Source organism: Perissodus microlepis, chromosome 11 (assembly GCF_051167445.1).
Source record: "Perissodus microlepis isolate ML-2025 ecotype Zambia chromosome 11, ASM5116744v1, whole genome shotgun sequence".
Classification (NCBI taxonomy): Eukaryota; Metazoa; Chordata; class Actinopteri; order Cichliformes; family Cichlidae; genus Perissodus; species Perissodus microlepis.
In genome coordinates, this window is record NC_140471.1 from 24,596,563 (window position 1) to 24,622,690 (window position 26,128).

A 26,128-nucleotide genomic window follows, 5' to 3' on the forward strand; every position below is an offset into this window, starting at 1 on the left:
TTAATTTGTAGTTAGTGTATTGCAATGTTAATTCTCTGTGGACAAGTCACAAAAAACAGGCAGGCACACAGGCATCCTCAGACCCTTGTGCTCACTTTTTGATGACAAAATTTACATCACTCAGACCTGAACGGACCCTACTGCACTTGCAGACATGGAAAGTATAAACATGTATAAGACCTCACAGGGTTAACTGGAAAACAGTTCCTGTTCCACAAGAGTCGCTTCCCTCAACAGTTGCCCTCCCATATCAGGCTAAGTTTTTAACTTTTAGATTTAGATAAATAGGTGTATCTGTAGGAAAATTGGATTGTATTTTATTGTAAAGGAGAAAATTCAAAGCCCTGCTCACACATCTCCCACGCACTAATGAAAACACTGTTGACATTTTATCATAAATGTTACAGCAAAAGAAACAAAGAGTTGTGCTGAAAGTGATAAGACTCTTGTATAATCAGAAACCAGCATTATAACTGTGTTTAATACTATTATTTGTTTTACCTCCCAGTACCTCAAATACAAAGACCACGAGCAGTGTTGACACATTATGATTTTAGAAGCACTCACATTTTATTCCAGTGTTAATGTCACATTGGGATTAACACTGAGTGTCCTGTTTCCTTTGTCCTTTATCGTAGCGTGCTTTGAAAGTCACCCACAGTGTTACAGTGTGACGATTAAAGCTCCTGCACAGTTTGAATTCTCCACATTTAGGTTTTGGGGTTTTCTCTCCTTCATGTGGCCCAAGAACACATGATTTTGATAGAGGACGGCTAATATTTCATGCATCTTTGCTGATGTTAGAAACTGCAAACTGAAACACTTCATAGTATTGCCGTTGTTTGTACTCAGCCAGACAGTGTTGCACCGCTGCACAATCAGATTGAGACAGCTACCAGCTGATGCATCACGTAAACTTCACAGGTCATATTTTCCTGGTTAAATTTTCATTAATCAGTAAATTAGGTGGACCAACTTTTAGTTAGAGAAAGTGGCTGTTTACAGGAATTCAAAGCTGTCTTATGCTATCATTAACGTATTTAATAAATGTTGGTAATTTCAAAATATATATCATATAAAAGTGTAACTTAGATATTTTTTACCTTGGCTTTTGTGCCAGTGAAGCATGTAGGTGCATGCTTGTGTGTGTCTGTGTGTATATTCATGTCTTAGGAGAGACGTTAATGTCCTGGGAGCAGACCGTCACTTTGGCGAGAGTAAATATACCTAAAAGCGCCCTGAGAGCAACAGGACTCTTCTCTCACTGACACAATATTATTCTGCTGTTCTTCACAAGCTCTGGGGAACTCGTGTACACACACACACACACACACACACACACACACACACACACACACACACACACACACACACACACACACACACACTTTCTCTCTCTCCCACCAGACTTGTTTATGAGTGTGATTACACAGAGAGAGGTCCGGTTGTCCAGCTCACCTGAGAGCGCATCAGGTGCAGTGCCCTGGGGCTTTGTGTCTGTTTGTGTTTGGACAGTGCTGTGTATTTTTTGGAACGGCTCACTTTTTGTGCCTGACAGTGAGTTTTTGTTTTTGTTTCCTGTTTTATTCCTTCTGTTACTGTGTGAAAAATAGAGATAGTGTTTGTTTAAGTGTCCCATGTGGTTAGATGCCAAACTCCTGGGTCCTAAATTCAACCTCTCACGAACAGTGTCAGCATCTTTAGCATCCAGGCGACTTCTCTAGGGTAATTAAATATTTATTGCCTTGGTTTTGCCCGGTGTTTAGTCAGTTGACAGATATATAAAATATTAAATGATCAGTAAAAAAGTATGCTGGACAAATTCACTGGCCAGCCGCTGGCTGATTTGAGCTAGTCATTTTTTTTCACAGTATAAATGATGTGAAAAAGAAAGTACAACCTCTTTTCATGCTAAGCTTCAGTATTAGGATGTAATTAAAAAAACAGGTTCTAAAATGACATAAATACAATCTCAGATAAATCATTACATGACACAGATTACACTGTGCCATTATTTATTTAACAAAAACCAAGTTAAAATCCAGAACAACTCCCACGATCCCACACGACTCCAAAACATCATTTTGATTAAGAGATCCTTAACAGCAGAAATTGCTGTTATATTTTTTATGCCACACTAATTTCTAATTTCTAAGAATACTTTTTTTAAAACTGATTTCCCAGCTTTCAGACAGATCCGATACTGATTATAATTTTTTTTCTTTTTTATTAACGTTGGGAATACCGAATCTCTGTTGAAAACACTGTAGCTCATGCCCTACTTTAAACTTTCTTCAGGGTGTCTGAAGTTAATCAGAACTTGTGCATCTATTTTATGCTGACTGACACTCTGCAGCTTTCAAAGTCATTTCCTGAAATGTGCAAATCAACTGTACCAGTACTAAAACACACTAATTTAGTGCTTAGTCAGTTGCTCAATTAGAGTAAAACCCGAACCACACTCTGTTCATAGTCTTGCCCTAAACTAATGGATATTTATGTTGTGACTTAACAAGCCCTTTACAGTTTAGCAGTGGAGCATGTAAACCAGACCTGGAGGGCTTGTTCTGGAAGAGAGAGTCCCTATGGACGTGTGTGCATTTTCTTCCTCTTTACTGCTCCTCCCCTCGGTTTCCTGGAAAAGACGTCTGTGTGCGCGCTAGAAGACGCACTGCACAGATCCGAGCCGAGAGAAGCAGGGAGACCAAATTGCTCATCTTACATCATCCTGTCCTCAGTCTCTGTGTCACTTGTGTCCTCATCGCACTTCTGTACTTTCCCTCTTCCCCCGGTCCATGCTGTGTATTCGTTCTCTCTCTCTTTGGCTCTCCCACTGTTGAACAATAACCCCAGTGTGTTTAAGAGAGTGTGTGTGTGTGGCGCTATTTTTGGCCCCTCCAAGGCCACAAAGCACTCTCTACTCCTTTGCCGCTTCTGTTTCTTTCTCCTGGCTGCTATATAACAGTAAGTAAGACCCTATGGAAAGCATAACCTGTGGTGACCTCTAAGGTTACTTGATGTTTGTGCGTTTTTGTGACTAATTTGCCTTCGTGGCACCAGGTGAGGTGCAGGGCATGAATGTTCTTGGCTCGGGCAAGACCTCCAGCAAGAGCAAGTTCTCCAAGGGAAATTACCCTCCATCTGGATTATTCACAACAAGCTGCATTCCTCTGGATAATTGTTTCCCAACAAATAAAACCTTCCCAGCATGTTTTCGTAAAACCGCACCGATTTCAAGCCTTTGCGAAAAAAAGTCAAACAACATCTAACTCAAGTACTGCTGAAGTTAAAAAAAAAAGGACATTTATTCCTAGTTTTATTTATCTTTTTTTGATATTTCTAATCCTGACTGCTTATGTGTTCAGAGATGTTTCTAATTAACTAGTTCTCTGATCCAACTGAAAAGAAAGCAAATAATGATAGTTGTGCTGCTTTTTTAATCAATTTTAGAACAAAAATGCCAAATATTCTCTGCTTCCAATCAAGATTTACTGGTTTTCCTCACTCTGATAGGATCGACTTAAGTATTTTGTGAGTCTGAGACTGTCTGAAGCTATCTGAAAATGTCCTTTATAAACCATACAATGAACAGCTTGAAAGACAATCAATGTTGGCATCTAGGTGACTGTCTTTAATAACTTCAAAAAACAAACATCTGGACTATGTTTTTCTAGAAGTTCATATTTAGAGGAAAATCTTACATTTACTTTGAATAAGAAAAGACTAAAGCAGTCAGAACTTTTCCCTTCAATCTTTCCTCCTGTGACAGGTTGTCGTGCTCCTGTCTTTTCTCTCTGTATGTCTCACTTTTCCACTCTTCTTCTGGTATTGGCCCTAATGAATTTTTAATGGACTTTGGGGAAGAGTCCAGACACTTTGGGATTCAGGCATATGGGCTCTGATTACCATCCTCCTCCACCTCCTCCTGCTCCCGTGGAGCCCGCCCTCCTCTCTCTCTCTCTCTTTTCAGTCTTGCTTTCTCTGTCTCACCCCTTTGAGCCTTTTATTATCCAGTTTCTGTCCCCTCTGTTCCCTCTGCTCAGCGCTTCAGGCTGTTTCACTCATCCAAGCATCTGTGACAAAGACAAGGCCGTGTATATGAATGTGCTACAGGCAAATACCGACCGACTGTCTCTCAGTTTTAGTGCTTTTACAGGCTGTGAGTGAGCCGACACTGACCTCACCCCTCCTCGTCCACACACAAACACACTTACACTAGTTGTTTCCCAGATCCACACTAAAGCTGGGTTGAGTTAAAGCAATACGGTGCCAGCCAACTGCTGCTAATGGCTGTTCAGAGTCCCCGTTTAAAAACCCTGAGTCTGCAACTCTGCTGTTAGTTTGGCACAGGCCTGTCAGTTGATTTGCTGCTGAGTAGGACTCACAGCTCTGGGAATCTCTCCTCCTCGTCTTTTTTCTCACTCCTATACTTTGTCTGACTGCCCGTCTGTCTCTGCCTCCTTCCCATCAGCTCTATCCTTCTTGGCAATTGAGTCCCAGGCTGGTGATCCAGGCAGTTACTTTTCCTGTTAATTGGAAGATAATTTCACCAGCAGAGACCAAGGGGCATTTTTGGTCAAGGTGATCAGAAACTCCCTGGGAAGCATGGCATCTACCCAGTCAAGACTTCATCATCACTGGTTAAATGTGAACACTGTCTCCATGTAAAGTGGAGATGGAGGAATGCATCAGTTTATTGCATCAAGAAAATGAAATGCATGTTTCTTTGTTTTTGTAACACAGTAAAAACTAAATGATTACCAAATGGTTTGGGACAGGAGCTGCCTCATTAGTTGCATGATGAACTTTTCTTCGAATTGATTTATGTACTAGATACTAAATGTACTCCTTTATAGACTTCTCCTTTTCTTGATTACAACTAAATGAAATCCATGTATATTCATGACTGTTCATGCAGTCCCTGATCTATAGTTTTTGCCGTGTAAGAGAGGATCTGAGTGGAATTAAACTGTATGTGGAAACTGTCAACATGTGCAGCTATTGCTGTCATACCACAGCATGTTCTAATGGGAATGATAACAGCACTCTTGTAACCATGATTGCTGGGTAATGTTGTCAGAATGGCTTTTGGGGTTACACAGGAGAGAGAAGACGCAGATTAGGGGTGGTAAAAACTGCAGCGACACATTAAATTAATTATAAACTCCACGAAAAGCGTTCCTCTTGAGAAGCTGCGACTTATGGAGCGGGCATCCATAAGAGAGCTCTCGAGCAGCTCAGCACCATTTCTCCTTCTTCATGAGTCTTGTGCTGTTTATCTTTCTCTCCCTTCCACTCTTTCCTCACTTACTAGCTTTCATCTCCTTGGGCCCCTCCTTCTCCTCTTGCATTGTGGAAGTCATTGTTGGACTGGTGAGCAGCACACATAGCTGGAATAGCAGCAGTGTTAGAAGTCTGCTAGGGGGCCTGCCGCCAATATCACACGGAGGAAAAGAGGTATCCGCACTCTCAGAGAGGAGAAGGAGGAAGGAGAGAAGCAGTGAAGGAGGAGGGGAGGGGATAAGCAATCTGACCTGGATGACAACAGACTACCAGACGAGCAATGATCTCATCGCTCCCTTAATCCCCCCTTCCCTCCATCCACCCCTTCTCTCCTCTCCCACTCGAGCCATTGTCTCTCTCTTTCTTATCCCACTCTTGTTTCCCAGATCTCCCTCCCCTGTCTCTTTTCTCCTACTTTCTTTTCTCTGTTCTCTTCTTGTCCTAGAGCTCACCCCATCTCGTCTTGCCTTCTTCTCTTTCACTTCAGCAACACCCCCATTACTCCCTCCCTCCCTTCCCCCTCCTGCTCCTCTTCTCTGTCCCTTTTGCATCACTTTCTACCACCTGCCCCTCAGTTGTCCCAACTCACAACACACACTTTTTGACACACTCACACTGTCTCCAGTGTCCCAGGGCAGAGATTAGGCGCACCCCTATCGTCAACTGCCACACCATTTTCTACATTATTGATGCAGTGTGTGTGTGTGTGTGTGTGTGTGTGTGTGTGTGTGTGTGTGTGTGTGTGTGTGTGTGTGCACTGTAATGGCTATCTGGTGTCTCCCCTGGGAGGGAGAGTGGTGAGGGAGGAAGGGAGCCAAATAGACAGAGAGTCGAGGTCAGAGAGGTTAAGTGTGGTGGTGGTGGGTGGAGGTTAGGTCATGGTCTGCAAGCTCTTCCCTACTTCTGCTTTCCCTGTGTTAGTGGCACAGGGAAACACACACACCGATTCCAAAATTCCCAGTTGCACTTCTCCTATCAGTTGTATGAGGCTGAAACAAATCGGAGCGTGCACACGTGTGTGTGTGTGTGTGTGTGTGTGTGTGCGTGCGATAGCTGATCCTCTGTGACTCAGGACTGCTTGGGCTGAGTGGATAGAAGGACAAAGACACCTGTTCTTGCTCTCAGCATTCCTCTAAACATAATCCTTACCATCTCTGTCACGCACACACTCGCTCACAGGGTCACTAAAGAGACTCGCTTATGCTTCGTCCTCTACCAGCACCGGGCAGGCATCATATTAGGTCTTTGATGTTCAGGATTTGACAGGTAACCGATGAGTTATACATGACACCATGATGTATGTAAAGAACATACATGCACGCCGGTGCATTGCGCTCGTAGCTCTTGTGTTTTTTAAAGCGCTGCTGCTCTTGACAGTGAATCATTGGGCCTTGAATTTATTTTTAGCAACACTGCTGCCACTCCATGAAAAAATGAATGTACACAGACAAACAACAATAATAATAATAATAATAATAATAATAACAGGGGGCTTTTTTTGTTTTTTTTAAGAGACGACATTTTACATAAAAAGCGAAGGACAGCAATGCATCATAGTTTTAGCAAAGTTTTCTGCCATAATTCAGCACTTGAATTTGTCCTGGGGTGCCCCTGGGTGTCCTCCGAGTTGGACATGGTCTAAACACATCACCTTAGGGGGATGCTAATGAGATCCTGAACCGCATCAATTTGGCTCTTTCCAATGTGGAGGAGTAACCTCTCTTGAATATTATAATTGCATTTATCCTTGAAGAAATCTATATGCTAAAACATAGTATGTATACATAGTGAACATAAATATCTTCACAGCAGCAGCATATACAGTATTAGATGAGACTTTACTTTTTAAAATAACAGTACCCTTTTGCATCTCTCTTACAGCTTGCTAAACTCCTCGTTCAGAACTAAAAGTAAATGCTCTTTTTACTCATGCAAGTTAAATGATTTTTACATGCTGAAGGTTTTGCCAGTCAGCTGCTGGTTTTGTGTGCGAGGACTCTTGATTTTGTGTGATGTGTAAACACCTCACGTTGCAAGGATGCATCGTTTACCTCAAACAGCCTTTGGCCTCAGCAGCTTTGTGTCGAGGTCTGGTTTCCCAACCATCCTGTGGTTTCAGTAAAGTAAAACCAAAACGGCTGATATGAACTGACGTTTGACATTTGCAGCATTCAAGTGAAAATCTGCTACCTGAATGTTTTCTACAATGAACTTTGCTTATAATACACGTGCACCCAAATAATTTGTCACGTGGGCGCTCTATAAACATCACCGACATATGCATATGAAAGGCGTGCGCTGTAGAGGCCGATAATGTGTCGTTTTCAGTTGGAAATGTCTTCTTTTTTCACACACATGCTGTAGCTGCCGGACTTCTAAGTGTTTGCTGTGTATCAGTTTCAACCAGTGACCTGAAGTGTGATGTGTCTGTACAGTGACCGCTGCCAAAGTCCCCCCCAAAAAATCATTACGGATATCTTCACACAGAGTCACTGCCAGCACAATATTTGCTATAGCAGCAATACTATTTTCTTTGCTTTCCCTTTGGGGTTTATTTTGCATTTTCTTTTTCTTCCTTTCTTTCTTTTCTTTTTTTTTTTTTTGAAGAGCCTTGCTTGGACATTCATAAAAACTCCCTGCAGACAGTAGGACTCCCAGTAAACAGTAATCTGGGCCATTCCAGATAAAATCAATCAAATCTGTGAAAAGATCCCACCTGACCCCCTCCAAGTCAGCTTTGGCATATTTACTGACACCATGACAAATTTTGTCTTCATATTATTAGGGCTGTGCAATATGACCAAAATCTCATATCCCGATATAAGACATCTATCGTCCGATAACGATATAAATCACAAAAATTTTACATTTTCTGAAAATTCTGTGACTCTCGGGCAGCTCGACTTGTGTGAAGTGTTTCCAGCTGGGCGTCATGTACCTGGAGTCGAGTGTTTTAACCGATGCATGAAACGATACATTTTTAGACATAAGTTGTAACGACTGCCGTTTTCTTTGTGAGTATTTATTACACGGCGTGCTACGGGGAACAGCCTGTTCTAACGTTTGAGTCTAAGGTTTATTTTTTAGCACCTGGCGGCTCTTTTTTTTTACTTCTCATCCGTAAATAATATGCTCTGTCACGTGATTCAGTTTATTTTGAAAAGTCTCAACAGGATCTTGAGCTTTATTGTGAAAGGTTTATGTGGAACATAAACAAGCGGACACGCGATGGTTTTACCGTCGTTGTTGCTAACCACAACGCATAAAAACAGGCGCTTGTCCATCCATAGTGTGGTTATATAAAATAAGAGAAAGAGAGAACTTTAAGAAATTAATATAGCCACTACAGTGACCATCAAAATGATGAAAAAATATTGCCGTAAAGAGTTTATTTTGCGACACCATGAAACAAACGATAGCGTAAAATGAAACAATAGACGTTTTTATATCGTCATCCGATATATATTGTTATATCGAACAGCCCTACATATTATAAAAATATTCTGTGTTACAGGCCCTCAAATCACAGAGGTTTGTCTAAATTTGCTGCTTTTGAATTCACACTATCTTTTCCAACATTTTTAAACCCTCTTATCTTCTTAAATACAGGAGATAGCCACAGTTTTCAAGGCTGAAAAACAGCAACCAAATCAATTTTACACCCACTCCCAAGTGTCATAATTTAAAGCTGAAATCTTGCACCCCCCTCAACTTTAAGCATCATGGAAAGTATTATAATTTCAACAGCAAAAGTGCATCATTTTAGAATTTACAATGTTGAGTAACAGAAACAAACATTTGACCTTTATCTGTTTTCTGATAATTCTATAGAGAAAACTTCAAAAGGTGCATTTTGTGTAAACTTTTAAGAGATCATATCATCACGTGGGATAACTAGAGGGTCAAAACAAGTTATAGCATGTGAAAGGTCCTGTTTTAACCCTTAATCTTTCTTTAAAGCAGAATCTCAGGGGTCATTTGTTAACAAATGTTCTGCACTGCTCACACATTTCTTTTCAGTCACATCTTTTAGCCATCAGCTACACACATTTAAGTCTATTTGTGAGTTAAAAGTATTTTTTCCTTTGTCTGGAAAGATTGTGTTGTCATGTTCAGTAGGAGTGTTTGTGTGGGTGATTATTTTATTTTTTTTAAATCGTTGCAGCAGCACGCTCAGTGAGCCAGTATGTTTATGATAGCCCCAGGTCTCCTCCCCTGTGACTGTAGGGTTTGATCATGCCAAACGTGTTTACTTGAATATTCGAAAGAGAAAGAGGAGGAGGAGGAAGAGGGGGGTGGGAAGTGAAAAAGGAAATAAAATGACAGTGAGTGAGTGTGGTGCCATTTGCGTGTTAACTGCTACCTACATATGCAAACCTGGAAAGTCTGAGAATATACAGCCACGGATGACACAGTTTGCAGCTTTTTGCTTTTTTTTTTTTTTTACACCCATGGTCATTTCACACATTGCGATGTTTGTTATAAGGAACAATAATCTTTAGTTTAAACAAACTGGCTGCCTGCACAGCTGCCGTTCGTTGGCCACCCACTATCTACATAAGAGTCAGCACTGATAAGATCCTGTCTGGAGTTTGTAGAAGGAAAATGTGTAGGCATCTTCTACATACTTTGAGTGATATTCAAAAATCTTTCTTTTCAATCACAAAATGACTCCTGAGTAGGTGGGATGACTGAATGATTCACTGACCGTGTCTCGCAAATACACTGTGGAGGAAAACCACCAAGAAAAGGTGGTGAGAAACGAGCCTACATTAGATGAGTAAGAAGACACATAGGAAGAGCTCTTTCCTTTTCTGGTTTTATTTTTTAGTCTAAAAAAACGCACTAGTTAAGTTACTCAAGGTGATGAAATGCTTCAATAGCAACGCTTACGGACAGATTTATAGATGTCTGGCAGATGTGCTTTGAATGAGAGAAGGCTACTGCTATATAAAATCTAATTGTAGCAAACAAGACTGGGAGATATTGATTCATGCTTCCCCCCCTAACTTTATAGATACAAAACAAATATCAAATACAACAGGCCAACAGCCAGCTAAACAGTTTAATACCATAGTTTCAGCTATACTAGCTATAGCCCAGATAAATGAGAAATTAAGCTCCAGCAACAGACATAAAGACAGCTCTATCAACTATATTCAGCTGTAAGAGAAAATCAAGCATGAGACGTTAACCAGAGAAGTTCATTTTTATCTTCAGTATCATGCAGCTCCTGATTTGCATTAGTCCTCTCAGTGCTTTGTCAGTCATCACACTCCTGATCTATGTATTCAAGCATCATAAACTGCTGAGGGAGGCTCAGCACTAATAGTAGATATGGGCAGAGGTCACTAACAGCAGCTTCTGTGGTTTTCAGCACTCATCGTAATGATGGCACCACTACTTTTTATGGATTCTCAGCAGAGTCTTCAATGCTTGGGATAATTTGCTTTCTGCTTTCAAAAGGCCAGAAACTTTCAGCTGCTCCCTTATTTGCAGTGGATCACCATGGTGGATGGATGCATGTGTTTTGATTTGGCACACATTTTTATGCCAGATGTATTTCCTGACAAAGCCCACCCATTCATCCATGCTTGGTGACCAACAGTAGGAGTACACTAGCTGGTGACCCCCTGAAACTAACTGGTTTTAGTTTTGAGGCTGCGTTTGTGCCTCCTCCCAGTCTCGAATTACTACACCATGGAGTAAGTCTTTTTTCAAAGTGCTAAAAAAATGAAATACGTTTTTTTCATTTTCTCATTTCTCAGCTGTTTATCAGCTTGCCAAAGGAGGATGAAGCCAAACATGCGTCTCAAACACGTTAATCAGGTATTAAGATCCATATACAGGAGCTTGTGTTGTTAAGATTGCATTTAAATAAATGCACAGTGCATGCAGGATGATTATGGCTGCTGGCACCACTGACCCCCGTGTCCCTTGTAAAATAATATCCATGTAATAAACCCTCATTACTGCCAGAAAGGTATTGATTTAACTCTAGGGTTTATACTTTTATTAGGGCAACATCTATGGTAGTTACAGCATTCTTCCATCAGATAAATTATGAGAAACGCTTCTTAATTTAATCCACTGTGTCACATGTGGCAATGCAGTGGACTGAAAGCATAATATAGAGTAAACACACAGCAGCCTTTTCATGGCATTGCATGATGTTACATGCAGGTCCTTTTGCTCGGCTATTTTTTCGGAGTAATCTGACACTTGTGCCGTTTGCAGAACACACAAAAAAATCACACAGACTATATCGGCAGGATCGAAAGGCATTAAATGTCCCGCATAATGACACTTTAGCAGGGTGGATGCTATTTCTTCAGCTAGACAACCTCCTCACCGGAGCGTCTGTCAGAGCTCCGATGATAATTGTTGATAAAATAAAAGTTCAGTCCAGGATACGTGTGGCTAAATATTACAGTGCGATAGTCTGTTTTGCTCAGTCGTGTCACATTCTCTTGACCACCCAGGCGACAGAATGTTAGTGGGAGACTTGCACAAACATTTTCAAAAACACACACACGCGCTGGCACAAAAACTCTTTCAAACTCGTACATTTGGGCGCACACATGCTCATGCAAACAGTCATATACCCACGCCCACAGTCTCATTCTGCCTGTCTCTTGCTCTGCATTTCCTTCGTGCCGAGGGTGGAGAGAGAGAGAGAGATGGAGGGATAGGCAGGGGAGATGACTGGCCATGTTGTTTTGCTACAGTCAGAGGAAAGAGTGACAGCATGAGAGGAAAGAGGTGGAGGAGAGGTGGAAAGGTTTTTCGTGTGCCTAACTGTTCCATGAAGCCCACTAACGCTGCAGCTTTCAGTGTTGTAGTTTCAGTGTGCGTGTGTGTTTCCTGTAAAGAGCCACTCTGGTGAAATTGTGACCTAATCACAGCAGAGGAATGCATTTTATGCCAAAGCTTCAGACGGTACAGATTAAGACAATTAAAGTTACAGGGGGCATGCTGGGGTTGAGCAGGTCGAGGCATGCATGCACCGATTACTAATAAGAGCCAGTCATGTAGTCAGTCATGTAGCAAGAAAATATGGATCAGAGTGCTGAAGAGGTTTAGGTTGCTTCTCTTCTCACATCCTTGCTTTTTGTTTCATCGCACATGCATTAGTTCAGGGGTTGGCTGCAAAACATATGTGAGCCTTATAATGACTGTGACACAATGATGAACGTACATTAGATTATCAAGATTACTAATAGCCAATGGGTTTCACTTAAAGTGAAAAAGTTTAAAGTGAAAACTTCTGTTTGCACATTTAGGCAATGTTAAGCTATTAATTAGGCTAAACTTAGCCTACTTTGATAACAAAAAATAAAGCTTTATTTTGACTCTAGATGCAGATCAAACAAACCTGTAAGCCAGCAGCATTAAAGCCTAGCCTGAAGGCGTACTGATAAATTCTCTATTTTCCTCAACAATTGGATTTGATAACTAGCCACAAACTAGCAGTTTATCTTCATCTGGTGCAAATGAAGTTGTGATTCACTTATGCAAACTTGTCATAGTCACAGGTAGCCACTAAAAATGGTTTCTTGTGAGGCTCTGGAGATATAGATCCATGACCTGTGTTATTACCTCTACTGTTATCAAAATTAGGTGCGCTTTGTGTCATCAGGACAGTCATCTAAACAGTTAAAGTGAATAAAATGTAACTGGTGTAAACGAATCTTATAGAAACATCTTAGACCTTTGTTAAAATTTCTTCCGGTGTGGTTAGAAAACATCTTTGAGATTTCAGAAATTTCCATTAGGTTGGTGTGAGGTGTTGATTATTAGAATAAGTCACAAATGTAAAAATGGCAGCGTGTGTTTGTGCTTCATCTCGTCTGTTTTACTCTTTTCTTCTCTTGCTGGTGTTTTTTACTTTTCTGTCCACTTAAGTATTTTTCCCAGGTCTAACTTTTACTTCTCACAGGGTCTAACTGCCCAATAAAAGAGAAAGTATTTTTAGAAAAAAGCCCTGCAGTTTATCTTATTTTTTTCTTGCTGGAAATACAGGGAGGACTTGGAGAGTAGTGAGGACAGTATGAATGAGAGCACTGCACTCTGTACTAAGCTGCACTGTTGTATGTGATCTATACTTGGCCAGACACCTGTAATCTTCTTTTCCCTGTTAGCGCAGTCACCTGAAACTGCTCCTGACTCATAACTGTAATCATATCTTAGTCTTTTCTTTTGCCTTCCTTTAAACTAGTTTTCTATAGCGTGTATTTCCCTACAGAGACAAAAGGCGAGTCATCCAGGTGCACTTCAATTCATCCAAAAAGATGTCTTTTTACTAGAATTTATGAATACGACCCGCGCTCTCTACATCACCATTCACTGTTCTTGGCAAGGCTCGAATGACCCCCCTCCACCCAACACTAACATCCCCACTCTCTTTATCTCTGTATTACAGGGTTCGCCTTCCCAGAATGGGCTTACAAGCCCGAGTCAAGCCCTGGTTCCAGACAGATCCAGCTGTGGCACTTCATCCTGGAGCTGCTCAGGAAAGAGGAGTATCATGATGTCATCGCCTGGCAGGGGGACTATGGCGAGTTTGTCATCAAGGATCCAGATGAAGTGGCTCGACTCTGGGGGGCCAGGAAGTGCAAACCCCAAATGAACTACGATAAACTGAGCAGGGCTCTGAGGTATGATGACTGAGAAATATACTGTTACCGTAAACAGTTATTTTCACATATAAAAGTAAAGTTGCTAAAACAAAAGGACTGTCAAAACAAGAACCGTACAAATTATCTTTAGTATTCATTGACATATATTAACTAATTTTAGAAAGGCAGAATCTTTTCCTTCTTGCATCTGCAGTGATGTGTCTGAGGCTTAAAGCACTGAGGGCTACACCTAGGCCCGTGCCAAACAGCTGTTCCAGCTTTGACAAACACAGTGTGCAGTGGAGAGCGCTACAGTAACCCCTCAGCAGCACTGGGTTTAACAACTTTGCTCCAGCCTATCATTCATTCGGGAGACAGCCAGCCTGCTTGTAGGGTTAACTTTTCATTTTGGCAGTTTATAATTTTCTCAATTTAACGTTTTGCTTTTAGTAATTTTAATATACTGAAAGAAAAGAAAAAACTAAAAAAGGAGAGGCATGAACTCGTCCAGGTTGCTCCAAGCAAAGAAGGAGAATTTCTGGCCACAGCTTGAACAGCATTTTTCTTAAAGTCTGGTTTATATTTTTATTTTAGTAAACTAAAATGCTTTTGGTTTTTATTTAGTGTGATGTAATGACCTCACAACGGACACATTAGAATCCTCAGGGGAAATTTGGCATGTGCAGACTTTGTTTTTTTGAGGGTGTATTTGGTGACCTCATTGGCTTTAAATGCCACTGACCTGAGCAAATTTAACTATGAAGGAGTTTCCTGTGGTTGTTGATTATTAATATCAGTTAACACCAGTGATCCTTTAATGTCAAGTACTGATCAAGTACTTTATCATCTGATTTGTACCTGTGGATTACTTCCAGTGTGGCTTTTTGTGAAGATTTGGGGTGTATTTGAAATTGCCCGTCGAATGATTGGTTGAGTTTATTATGAATAAACTCACTTATTCCTGATTTTTGAATTGTGTTTCCTACGTCTTAGGTTAATCAAGTTGGGCATGTCGGTAAAGGAAATGGCATTAAGACCAAATAACCCTATAAAACAAATCAAATCTGAGCCACAGAGCAGCTGCATTTCATTGTGTTTATTTGGCTTTTACAAATAGACTTTAGTTCACAGTATTGATGGATAGATGAAAAACCAATAGAAGTTACATGTTAAAAACAACTTTCAGCATATTCAGAGCTGAATATTACAGGGATCACATACCCCAAGGGGCTCTTCTCAGCTGCTCGCTGTAAGCACTGTATCTCATTCACTGTGTCTTGTTGTGTACTGCCAAACAGAGCCAAGATTAAGCTAAGCACTTTAAAGAAAGCCACATAGGCCATTAAAGGAGGGAAATGCTTTGAATTGCTTAATTTAGGGCTGGGAAGGCTTATGCACGCTCATTTACACTGCTGAGATTAAGATAACTTCTACAGATGGTATCCTCTGGGGACAGAGGGAATTAACATGGACTTCTTATGTGCGCATACAAACATTCAGACTTGCAATCTGGATTTAGAAATCCTGAATTAGAGAGAAAAAAAGAACGTGGATGGGGATATTTCTGGTCAGGCTCTGTATTTATAGCACGTCCATCCTCTGCTGCTGTAACAGATTTGAAGCTCAAGCTCCACTAAGTGCTTATATATAGTGGGTCTTAGTGCCCTCTGATGGACCAGACTTAGAGCCTGATTATCAACAAGGTCCCCACACAGGAGTTCACTCCTGTTTGGGGAAGTTCACTCCTGTGTCCTCATCCAGCTTCCAGCAGCCAGGTCGTCTCCCTCTAAAGTGAGCTGGCTTATAGCGATAAGGACAGTCAACAAAACAACACACACACAAACAAACATGCACCTTTGCGTTGTCACCTGATTTGACACCGGAGCTTCTTCAGTGCTCGAAATGAAGCCTCTCAAGACACATTAATAGTAATGTGGCAACAGGATTAGTGGCACTGAAGACTGATGAAGTTATAAAACAGGCATGTGTGCATGGTAACAGTCCCCATATGGAGTAAACTGTTGGAAAACAGGCCACCTCGCGTCCTTCATGTGGAGAAAACCTGGAGTCTGCTAATAATGGAGACCACAGTCGACATGTGGCAGTTAGCCTACACACACATGCACACACATTTAAAAGGCAGGCTTGTTTTGAAGTGTTCGTTTTATCACTTTGGACTGTGTAATTATTATTTTTACCTCAGTGATCTTGTTCTTTCCTGTCTGCCGTGCACATGGTGGAAATTCCCTTAATCAGGACCAATGTATTGTGTGCGGACTTGAGCGTATGTGTGTTGGCTTTCCGTCGATGGGACGCAGCCTCGGTCCATGCGTCATCCTGGCCTCCCGCTCCCACGACCACTGTGAAATTCCCACTCCTGTTGAGAGGATTACGCTCACACTGCGCGAGTGTGTGTTTATGTGCGTGGAAATGTGCGTGTAGACGTTAAAGAGGTTAGACTGTCCTGTTTTTTAATTTGATAATGAATCCGTTCTTTTGCACCAAATCAAACCAAAAGAGAAAAACAAATTCAGGCTGTCGCTCTTTTTTTAGATCTTCAGTCTCACTGCCTGACATTTCAGGTGGAGTTAATGAATGAAAGAACGGGCGCAATCTATAATCCTCAGCTCCAATTTAATCATGAGAAATAAGTCAATAGGCTGGAGAAATAAAGATTTCCACTGATGAAAAGACCATGACTTAAACCTTCCTCCTAGTCCTTGCACCACTCTTTGCTGTCATGAAGTAACTTAGGGCAAATGAAGCCTTTTGCCAATCATTCATTGCAGAGTTTTGGCTTAATGAGTGCAATCACACTAAGAGGTCCCAGCTCCTTGAAACCTCCAGGTCCCCTGCCTGCCAGTCAGCAGCCAGCGTTAATGGTCAGAGGTCAGCGGTATTGCCATGCACAGCTGGTAAAGATTACCAACACGGCGCATGTGTGCATTCAGATGCACAAATGCACCATTGTGCAGACTCTCGGCCAAGCATGGATGCTGGAACACATGTTTTAAGCGCTTGCTTCATTGCCAACATTTATTTAATTGTGATGGGACACCACGGCTGGAAGGCTGCCACTGCAGAAGTGTGCATAAATAGAACAACAATTGTTTTATTGTAGGCTAAAATTACATGAGAACATGCACTTAACATGGGGACCGAACTAGAAAACACAACTTCACATTTTTTATGAGGATTTATTTATAAATGTGTGGAAGTAAGCACTAACTGAGAGGGAGGGAACCAGTGGTTGGCAGATAGAGATTACTGATCTGTGGTTGACGCAATCTTAACTGAGTTGAGGTGGAAGTCCTAGGAATGGCTGAGCTAGGTGGAATTGTCGGAGCAGGGAGGATAATTAATCCAGAGTGGAGTAGTTAAGTGAGGTGGTGACTATGGAGAACACAGTTGGAGCAGGAGTGGTTCAGAGGCGGGGGCCAGGCAGGCCAAAAACAGGAGCAGAGGAGAGCAGACAAAGTTAGAAAATTGTTCAAGTAGCAAAAACAAGTGCTGGAACAAAACAGTCGCTGAAACTGAAAGCTAGCAGTGCGGTGGAGTTGCAGCAGTCCGACTCCCTGAAACCACTCCTGTAATCAGACAAACGCACACAGTAGCGAGATAAAACCCTTCTAACTAGAAGGACGAGGAAGCTGAGGCAGTGAGTCTGACACACAATACGCTGTTTTTGATTACTTTGGGGGCAATTAATCATATTTTATTTACAATGACAATTTTAACGTCCATCAATTATTGAAACCAGACAACTGCTCTAAAGTGATTACTGTCCCACATGCAGCTTTGCAATAATGGTCTAAATTTGCCTTTCCTTTTGGCCCGCCATAAAAGTCAATGTCCACATTTATTTAGTGTAATCAACTGATTAAACTTCAAGGAAATCCACTTAGTATAAAAAGCAACATTCTTCTTTTTAAAAGTATAATAAACCAACTATTTATGATTCTTATTTTTCAGTAATCCAGCAGAACTAGGCCAAGCTGGCACCATGTTTGTGTGTCTTGGCCTATCTTTTCCTGAAATACAGTAGTAATTTAAAAATAAATAAATAAATCAGCAGTAAAACTGGTTATGATTGGCGCTCACGAAGTGTAACCTGATGACCACATGTAAACAGCTGGCTGCAGGAAATATTACTGCCTATGCACACCCTGTTACTCACTCAGCTGGCTGGGCCTGTTTGTAGGTCAGAAGGTCTTTAACTGTTGCACTGCTTTGTGTGGAAACTCCCAGGGCCAGAGAGAAAGTGCAGAGGGAGCACCCAGCGACAGTACCACTGTATCACTTAGTGTTCAACATATGTGCATTGTCTTTCCATTGTCTCAATCTGCAGCATGTATGTGTTTAGCATACATGAGCACTGTGTGTATGCCTTTGTCCCCACTGAATGAGGCCTCTGTTTTCTATGAGGGTGGAAAGCACGCACACACCAGAGTGTGCTCGAATACATATATTGTACCCGCCGAGCATGTGACCGGCCTGTTCGGACCCTGACACGATCTTCCTCTTCACACACCGACACACACCATGTATATGCCATGTATATGCTCATCACACCACCACCCAACCAACGCAAACGCATTTAATTTCCTTTTTTTGAGTCAGTAAACACTTGTCAAATGTAGCTCCCACACAAAGGACTTTTTATCTCTGTAATTTGTACACACCTGAGTGTGAGCAGCTGGTGTGTGTGTATGTGTGCATATGTGTAGAGGAAGATCTAGCTGGGATGTGTGTGTGTGTTTGTGTGTAACAGCCAACGCTGACGAAAGAGGCAGAAAATAAACATGGGACGCATGGGGAGCATTGTAATCCCAACTTCCTGTCACAGTCAGCTCCTATTTACAGCCCAACAATGGCAAGGCACAGCCTGTGCAGACACACGTGCACGTGAGCGGGTGATTCATTTCATTTTTAGTGCTGACATTTGTGTGTGCATATGGAGAGATAGTGGAAAAGATTTTATACAGATATCATAATAATAATTTATGGAAAAAGTGGGAATAGTGGACAGGTCTTTAGCCCAACCTCAGTGTTTGAACTAAACGTGCAATACTTTATATTTAATCACAGATTACTGCCTTAACCTTTTAAGGCAATTCAACTTTTTGCATTTGCAATACGATGCATGTGGGTATCTGTACTCATCCAATACACGTGTTAATGAGTTTTTATGTAAGACAAATAAGATATCTTCTGAGTTTGGAGATGGTGGTGGTATCAATATACACCCAATCTCAAACTGGGGCTTCCGACTACATCTGGAATGCACTATTAGGCTAATTAGTGATTCTAACTTAACTGTAGGTGTGACTGATTGTCTGAGTCCCTATGATGCGACCTGGGCAGGGTGTGCCTGCTTCTTACCCAGTGACAGCTGGAATAGGCTCCAGCCTTGCTGCAAACCTGAATTTAAGGATTAAGGAAAATCAGTGCTTGGATAAATGATACAAAGAAAGTTCCACCCCTAACCTCTGGTCATGAGATTTTGGGAATGTCCAAAAGAATAAGCTCCTAAATACAAGAGGTCCCAACGAGATTCCTCCATAGGTTAGATATTTGGGTGCTTCTTTCTAGAGGTTTTCCAGGCGAACCAAATTGGGAAGAGACCCAGGACCCTTTAGAGAGATTATACATCTCATCTGACCTGTGAACACCTCAGGATCCCCCAAAAGGACCTGGAAAGGGTTGCTTTGTAAAAACATGGTTTCGAGCACGGGTTTCTGAAATTTCTCTGTCTGTTCATTGCTATTTAGTTGCTGCACTCCGGTGTGTGTTTCCATGCTTTGATCATAATGTTTTGGACCCCAGCACGTCTGTGTAATCGCAGCCATAATCCCTGGCCTAGAATCACTCGCAGTAACAAGTGAGTTGATAGAAAGCCTCCCCCTCTGTTTCCCCGAAGGCTTTGCCTAAATCCATGCTCGCACTGATTGTTCAATCTACTCTTTTGGTAGAACAGGGAATGGGATAAAGCTGTATCTCCTGCATGATACATGCTGGAGTGGGGGCACACATCCACCCCTGCGTTTGAGTATGTCTGAATGAGATGGCACAGGATACAATAGAAATGTGTGTGTGCATGCATGCATTTGTGCGTGTAAGGCAAGTGCGGTGGGCAGCTAAACACAGGCACTCAAAGAATCTCTTTCTTCTCTTTTGAAGTGAGTTCAAATGCTCTTCAAAGACTGTCTGCCTGTATGACGGCGCAGGGGGGTGGGCTTGGAGAAAGACCGGGTGACCATGTGCTCTAAACGCAGCTTCATTCAGAGCACATGGAAAGTTGCTCTATTTCCAACCCTGCATTTCAGCTTTATGTACCCTTGTAGCATCAGAGACTTGAGAGGGAAAGTCAAACGATCCCCATTTTAAATGTGTAGGAGGCAAAGATGGTAGTAAAAGTATAATTTCCAGGAAGAAAAAGACCTTTTGAATCCTTGTTTAGTGGCAAACTTCTCGAGGATTTGACTGTTATGCCCAGTTTATTATGAGCATAATAAAGAACGTGGACAAAGCAAAAATGTTCTCTAAGTCAGGATGTATTAATAAGAAGTCCAAAAGTAATTTTAAAGAAATAAATGTGACATTTGATAGAGCTGCATCAAAACCACAGCTTGTGAGCTCAGGTGTAACAATGTTTGTGACATTTTTTATATTAAGTCACGTCGTAGCACAATGAATGAAGTCATACCTTTTTGTTAGTAGCACAAACACAGTGAAGAATAAAACCTTAGATTTCACATTTCAGCATCTTAAATGACTCAAAAAACTCATGACTGCGAAGTCCTCCTCCCTCTGGTGGTGTAATCACTTCTGCAGATGATGAATCTTTGATCGCAGCTCCTCCTGCGCCCTCGGCCACGTTTAACAGACCTGCAACAGTTAACAGCCCAGAACTCGTGCACTTAATTTCTAACTTTAACATCCACTCAATGGTTAAGTTTAGGTACCAAAACTTAGTTGGTTAAAGTTAGAGTTATTTGGTTGGTTATACAGCCAATCGTAGGACTATGACATTTTTAGGCAAATTGGAGACGGTCGAGCAGAAGACCCATGATTATTTATGATGAAATGACCCAACTAGACTAAAGGCGTTCTCAGGCACTGTCAGTCATAAAAGCTGATGGTGAGTCCCAGGTATTTAAACTCTAATGAGGTTGTCACTTTGTAGGTGGTCCTGAGAGTCATTGACCCACCCTGCCATCATGTGAGTCATTAAGGTCACATGATTGTGACCTCAGTGACTGTGAGCCAGGGTTGAATTGCCTGGGAAGAGATTTTGAGACTGATCGTTGGTGTCCCATGCCACCACCTCTGTTCAGTAACAGTTTTGCCTAGATGTTTCTTACATACCTAGGTGAACATACAGCAGATAACCTTCTTTAATAAACTGTGTATATATGCTTCAATAAGCCGAGGCTGCTGGGGGCTTCCCATGCTGATGAATGTTCTTCTTAACTCATCTCTTTTCACTGTGTTGATACACCACTCTGCATTTAATCATTAGTTATTATTCATCTCTGGCTCTTTTCCACATTGTGTCTTTTGTGCTGTCTTCCTCCCCTCACCCCATACTGAACATAGTTTATCTGACATTAGGAGGGGGAACCAAACACTTCACTTATTGTCATACTTCTACGACCCTGGTCCTTTCCTTTTGTTTCTATTTGTTGCCATCCTCTCATAGATATCAGCATGATCCACCAGCCCTTCCCCAAAACCGCAGTGGCCTCCCTCACCTATCGTTCGTCTGTCGTCTTCACTATCAATAAACGTTTGTCATTCACATTCGAGGTTTTATGTCCTTGCTGCTGAGTGTATTTTAGATGCATGCGACTTTGTTTGTTTTCTCTGTATTTATATTGGACCCTATGTGGGCCGCAGCACATCTCATTGACTTTTCTATCATCAGCTAATTCAATCACAAGCCTGTTGTGGTTTTAATTCTGCTTCACTTCCTGCCCGCCTGTCTCTGTCCGTCCGTCCCCCTCGTTCCCCCTCCTTCCCGGCCCTTGTGAGTGTCTCCCCTAGAGCAGAAATTACATGCTGCTTTGTGCCTGGCGTAAACAATGTTTTCAACAGTGCAGGCTTGTCTTGTCTCTTTTCTTTCTCTCTCTCTCTCTCTCTCTCTCTCTCTCTCTCTCTCTCTCTCTCTCTCTCTCTCTCTCTCTCTCCCTCCCACTGCCTCAGGGGATGAGTGGAGAGGGCAGGATAAAGAGGGGGGAGGCGGATTGATGAGAGAAAGAGGGAGACGGGGGTATCGGTAGGATAAAGGGAGAAGGAGGAGGGGAGAACAAGTGAAAAAGAGCAATAGTCTGTTCCCAGAGTAAAAAACGGTCCAACAAGTCTGAGTAATAAGCATAATAAGAGGGGGTGAAGGGCAACAGACACCGGCACACAGCGCCGTCTCGATAACTACCATTCAGTGTAATGATAGTCACTGGGCTCTGATTAACTCAACATTACCTACATACCCTGAAGCCCCTATCTTTGCCAGCACTCATCACTTATCATGTGCCATGGTGGAAGAAGAGAAAGCGGCTAGTCTAGCACTATAAAAGCAGGTAGGCATGCAGACAGGAGAAAAGGGCAGTGTGGTTAAACCCTGTGTTTAATCACCAGGGATAGTGGTGAGAAGGACAGGTGGTAGTTTTGGTGATCTGGCTTGTTTTTTTCCCCCCCTCCCACCCTGACGGATCAACACATCAGGGTTTTTTTTTTTTTTCTTTCTCCTCCTCTTTCTTTCGCTCGGTTTCCCTCGGTGTGTGAGGGTTGTCAGCCAGGGATCTAGAGGTTACATAAAGTGAGTGTGGATCCGAGGAAGAAAGCAGAGAGATGTTACATAAAGAGCTGTAGCTGGACAAAGGTTAATAAAAATCGAGCCTTGTACTGTAGGCAGGAGCCATGGGAGAGAGAAAAAGCATGAAAAAAACTGAGAGAATGGCCATTACATAAACAGATAAAGATGGGCTGAATTATTGGTGGCTTTGCTTTGCTGTTATATAAAGAGATAGGTCCACCAGCAAAAATGAAAGATGAGAATGAGTTGTGTATGTGTGTGTATGTGTACGTGTGTGTGAGAGAGAGACCACTCATCTGACCACATCTGAACTTAAAAGATGCTTTTTTCATAATACCTGACCTTTTTTTTGATTGCCAGCAAAGACGGTTGAAGCAGCAGGATTATCTCAGCAGCAGAAACTGAAACGTAGCTGGACAGATGTTGACATTGTTTCCGAGTACAATAAAAGTCCAGACACACCAGCTCTCACCAAGCATTTTGGTGAGAGCTGTTTCTTCTATTTAGACATGATAACAACTCGCAAAAAGTAACTTTATTCACTAGGGGTGGGGAAAAAATCCATCCATCTGGAGATCTGTTTTTTAGAGCGTAAGGTCAGGAGTTCAAGTTGCCCTTAGTGTAAACATGCTTCTTCTTGGTGCTCTTACTTTTCTCTTGACTAAGAACGTTTTGTTTGCTTCCTTTTTGTTCTAGTCTTTTTTCTTGTCTTTTCTTCAAATTTGTCATAAGAGGCAATAGATACTCCATTTTTAAAAACTTTACATTTTTGGCAATTATGTCATGGTTCGGGCTTTAAAGGGTTAAACACAAATGCTGCCCTGCATGCACACCTGTTAAATGCAGATTCAGAACAGCCCAGCGCTGCTTACGCTGGCTGCTGATCTTTTAATTATTTTCTTATCCTGACGCACAACTTCACAGTGCTGTTCCTCAGCTCAGTGTATCCTCATCCTTTTTTCTTCCCATCCCATCCTCGTCCTCCTCCTCCTTTCTGTGTCTGCTTTGTGCAAATGTCATGCAACACTCTCTAATATCTGTCATGATGAGGGGGGGGGACATGAAAGACTCGCTTATTAAAGTGTGTGCTTGACTGTGCAAGCTCATCTGACATGGCCTTAAAGATCAGAAGCACAAAATAGTGTTTTAAACACCAGGAGCTTATTTTGGAATGAAATGTTTTGTATGCTGTGTTTGATTTTAGTTTTCTCCTTCTGTTTTACAGATATTACTACAACAAGAGGATCCTTCATAAGACCAAAGGGAAAAGGTTCACCTACAAGTTTAACTTCAACAAACTGGTTTTGGTCAACTACCCCTTCATTGATATGAGCTCCACTGGTAAGCCTCATCTGTGTGTGAGTGCGTAAATATCTCCTAATCCCACAATAGGATGGCATGACTACATGGGATTATACAAGAGAGCACTGCAATTCATTTCTCTGTACTCTGCCCGTCTTTTTTACTCTTTTTCTTATCTTCTCTCTCTTGCCTTTTACATCTACAGGAAGTAGCGTTCCTCAGAGTGCCCCTCCTGTCCCCACCGGTGCAGGGACCCACTTCCGCTTCCCTCCTTCCACCCCATCTGAAGTCCTCTCCCCTAACGATGACCTGCGCAGCCCCGGTGGCATGTTCAGCTCCGTGGCCCGACGAATGGCCCGCGGCTCTGTCAGCGACTGCAGCGACGGCACTTCAGCCAATTCTGAGATCGAGGAGGGTAACACGGGAGCAGGAGAGGAGAGGGGGGAGAGAGCTGTGAGTGGAGGAGGGCCAGGTGGTGGTGGAGGAGGCTACCGGAGCATCATCCACCCCCGTTTGGCTTCTCATGAAGCCCTGTTCCGCATGTACGGAGGGCCGGGTAACCCTGCAGGGCATCCAGGCTCCCGTGGCCCGGCAGCACACCGCATCCACCCAGAGCCCCTGTCCCCCTTCCCTGCGTCCCCCCTGCCAGGCCCAGGAGGAGCAAGCCTTCTAGCTCCACCTTTGTCTCCGGCACTCTCCATGACCCCCACATCTCACCTCCCCTACACTCCCTCGCCCACCCTATCGCCCATGTTAGGCTCTCACTTCTCCTTTAACCCAGAGGACATGAAGCGCTACCTGCAGGCCCACACCCAGTCGGTGTACAACTATGGCCTCAGCCCCAGAGCTTTCCTCCAGTACCCCAACATCGTCATCCCCCAGCCCCACCGGCCCGACAAGGCCGGTCTGACTGCAGAGAGAGGAGCGGCCGAGAGGGCGGAGAGAGCCTCGACTGTGGGGGGAGGCGAGAGGGGAGGAGACCGGCACCACCATCCACCTCTGGGTCACCCGACCCACCACCACCCGCATCCTCACTCTGCTCACCCTCACCCACATTCCCACCCCATGCATCATCCACTTCACCTTGGTGAGGAGCCGCCGCACATGTCCCCCTTCAAGTTCAAGCTGCAGCCGCCTCCACTGGGCAGGAAGCAGAGGGAGGGGCAGAGCCAGAGTAAACCCAGGCAGAGCTCACTGTCCTCGGGTTCAGGATCCGGGTCCATGTCCTCCACCTCTGGCCTGGGCTCCTCGCTGTCATTCGGCAGTGACTTGAGCTCTGCCAGTGGCTCCGGGCTCATCTCCGCCTCCTCGTCAACACAGTCTCTAAACAGCGCGGGACTTCCCAAGATAAAGGTACGCAGACCCAAACATCGCTCACATTCCCACAATTCCCAGTGATTTAGACTTTGTTTGTGGCTACGTGTGTTTCAGAGAGAGCATGGGCTGGTATTTTGTTTCTGATTGAGATAACTTTATTAAACCCAAACACAAGCATTTCGTTTGCAGCTTACCCACACGACTCACAGTCCTTACACACTAATCACAGTTGCTTTGAATGATAAATAATGAGGTTAAAGGAAAGAAAAATAAATAGATTACAAGGATGTGTCCAAAAATGAACAGTCATCGAAAAATGAATATAAATGACCCCGTCAGAGTTAAAGTAATCTAATAGCCTGAGGGAATTCAGGATTTTAAGTACCAGAGAGAAACTTCCTGAACTCAAACTCCTCTGTCTTGTATCTGGCGATGGTAGTCCTTGTTATGCTTTGCTTGGTGAGCTCAGCATACCTATTTCTGCAGCTTCTGGTTAGAGTGTCCCTCGAGTACGCAGATCACCAGAGCAGGATTGCTGCTGCTGGCTTTACAGTTCAGGGCGAAGTCTCAGTCAGTCTGCATGACTAGTTGTGTCAGTCTGGCCAGTTGCAGCTCGCAAACTAAACGTGCATGTAATCAAGCTCTATGAAGGATATAAAAAACAATAAATATTAAAGTGAGTCACTCTATATACTCTGACAGCTCTCCCAACTAAGGTCAGGTTGGGATTTAAGCATTAGTAAATTTATGTATTTATTTGTGATTTATATATTTAATTACCAACAGCAATCCT

The 26,128-nt window shown here is 42.7% G+C and overlaps 1 protein-coding gene across 1 annotated transcript in view; it reads left to right on the forward strand.

Annotated features, from left to right (window-relative positions):
• erfl3 (Ets2 repressor factor like 3) overlaps positions 1–26,128 on the forward strand; it is a 64,429-nt gene that overhangs the window by 33,194 nt on the left and 5,107 nt on the right. The window contains exons 2-4 of the mRNA XM_084943504.1: positions 13,706–13,940; positions 23,942–24,057; positions 24,224–25,371. Of these exons, the coding sequence (XP_084799630.1) occupies positions 13,706–13,940; positions 23,942–24,057; positions 24,224–25,371 (1,499 nt within the window). The remainder of the gene's footprint in view (positions 1–13,705; positions 13,941–23,941; positions 24,058–24,223; positions 25,372–26,128) is intronic.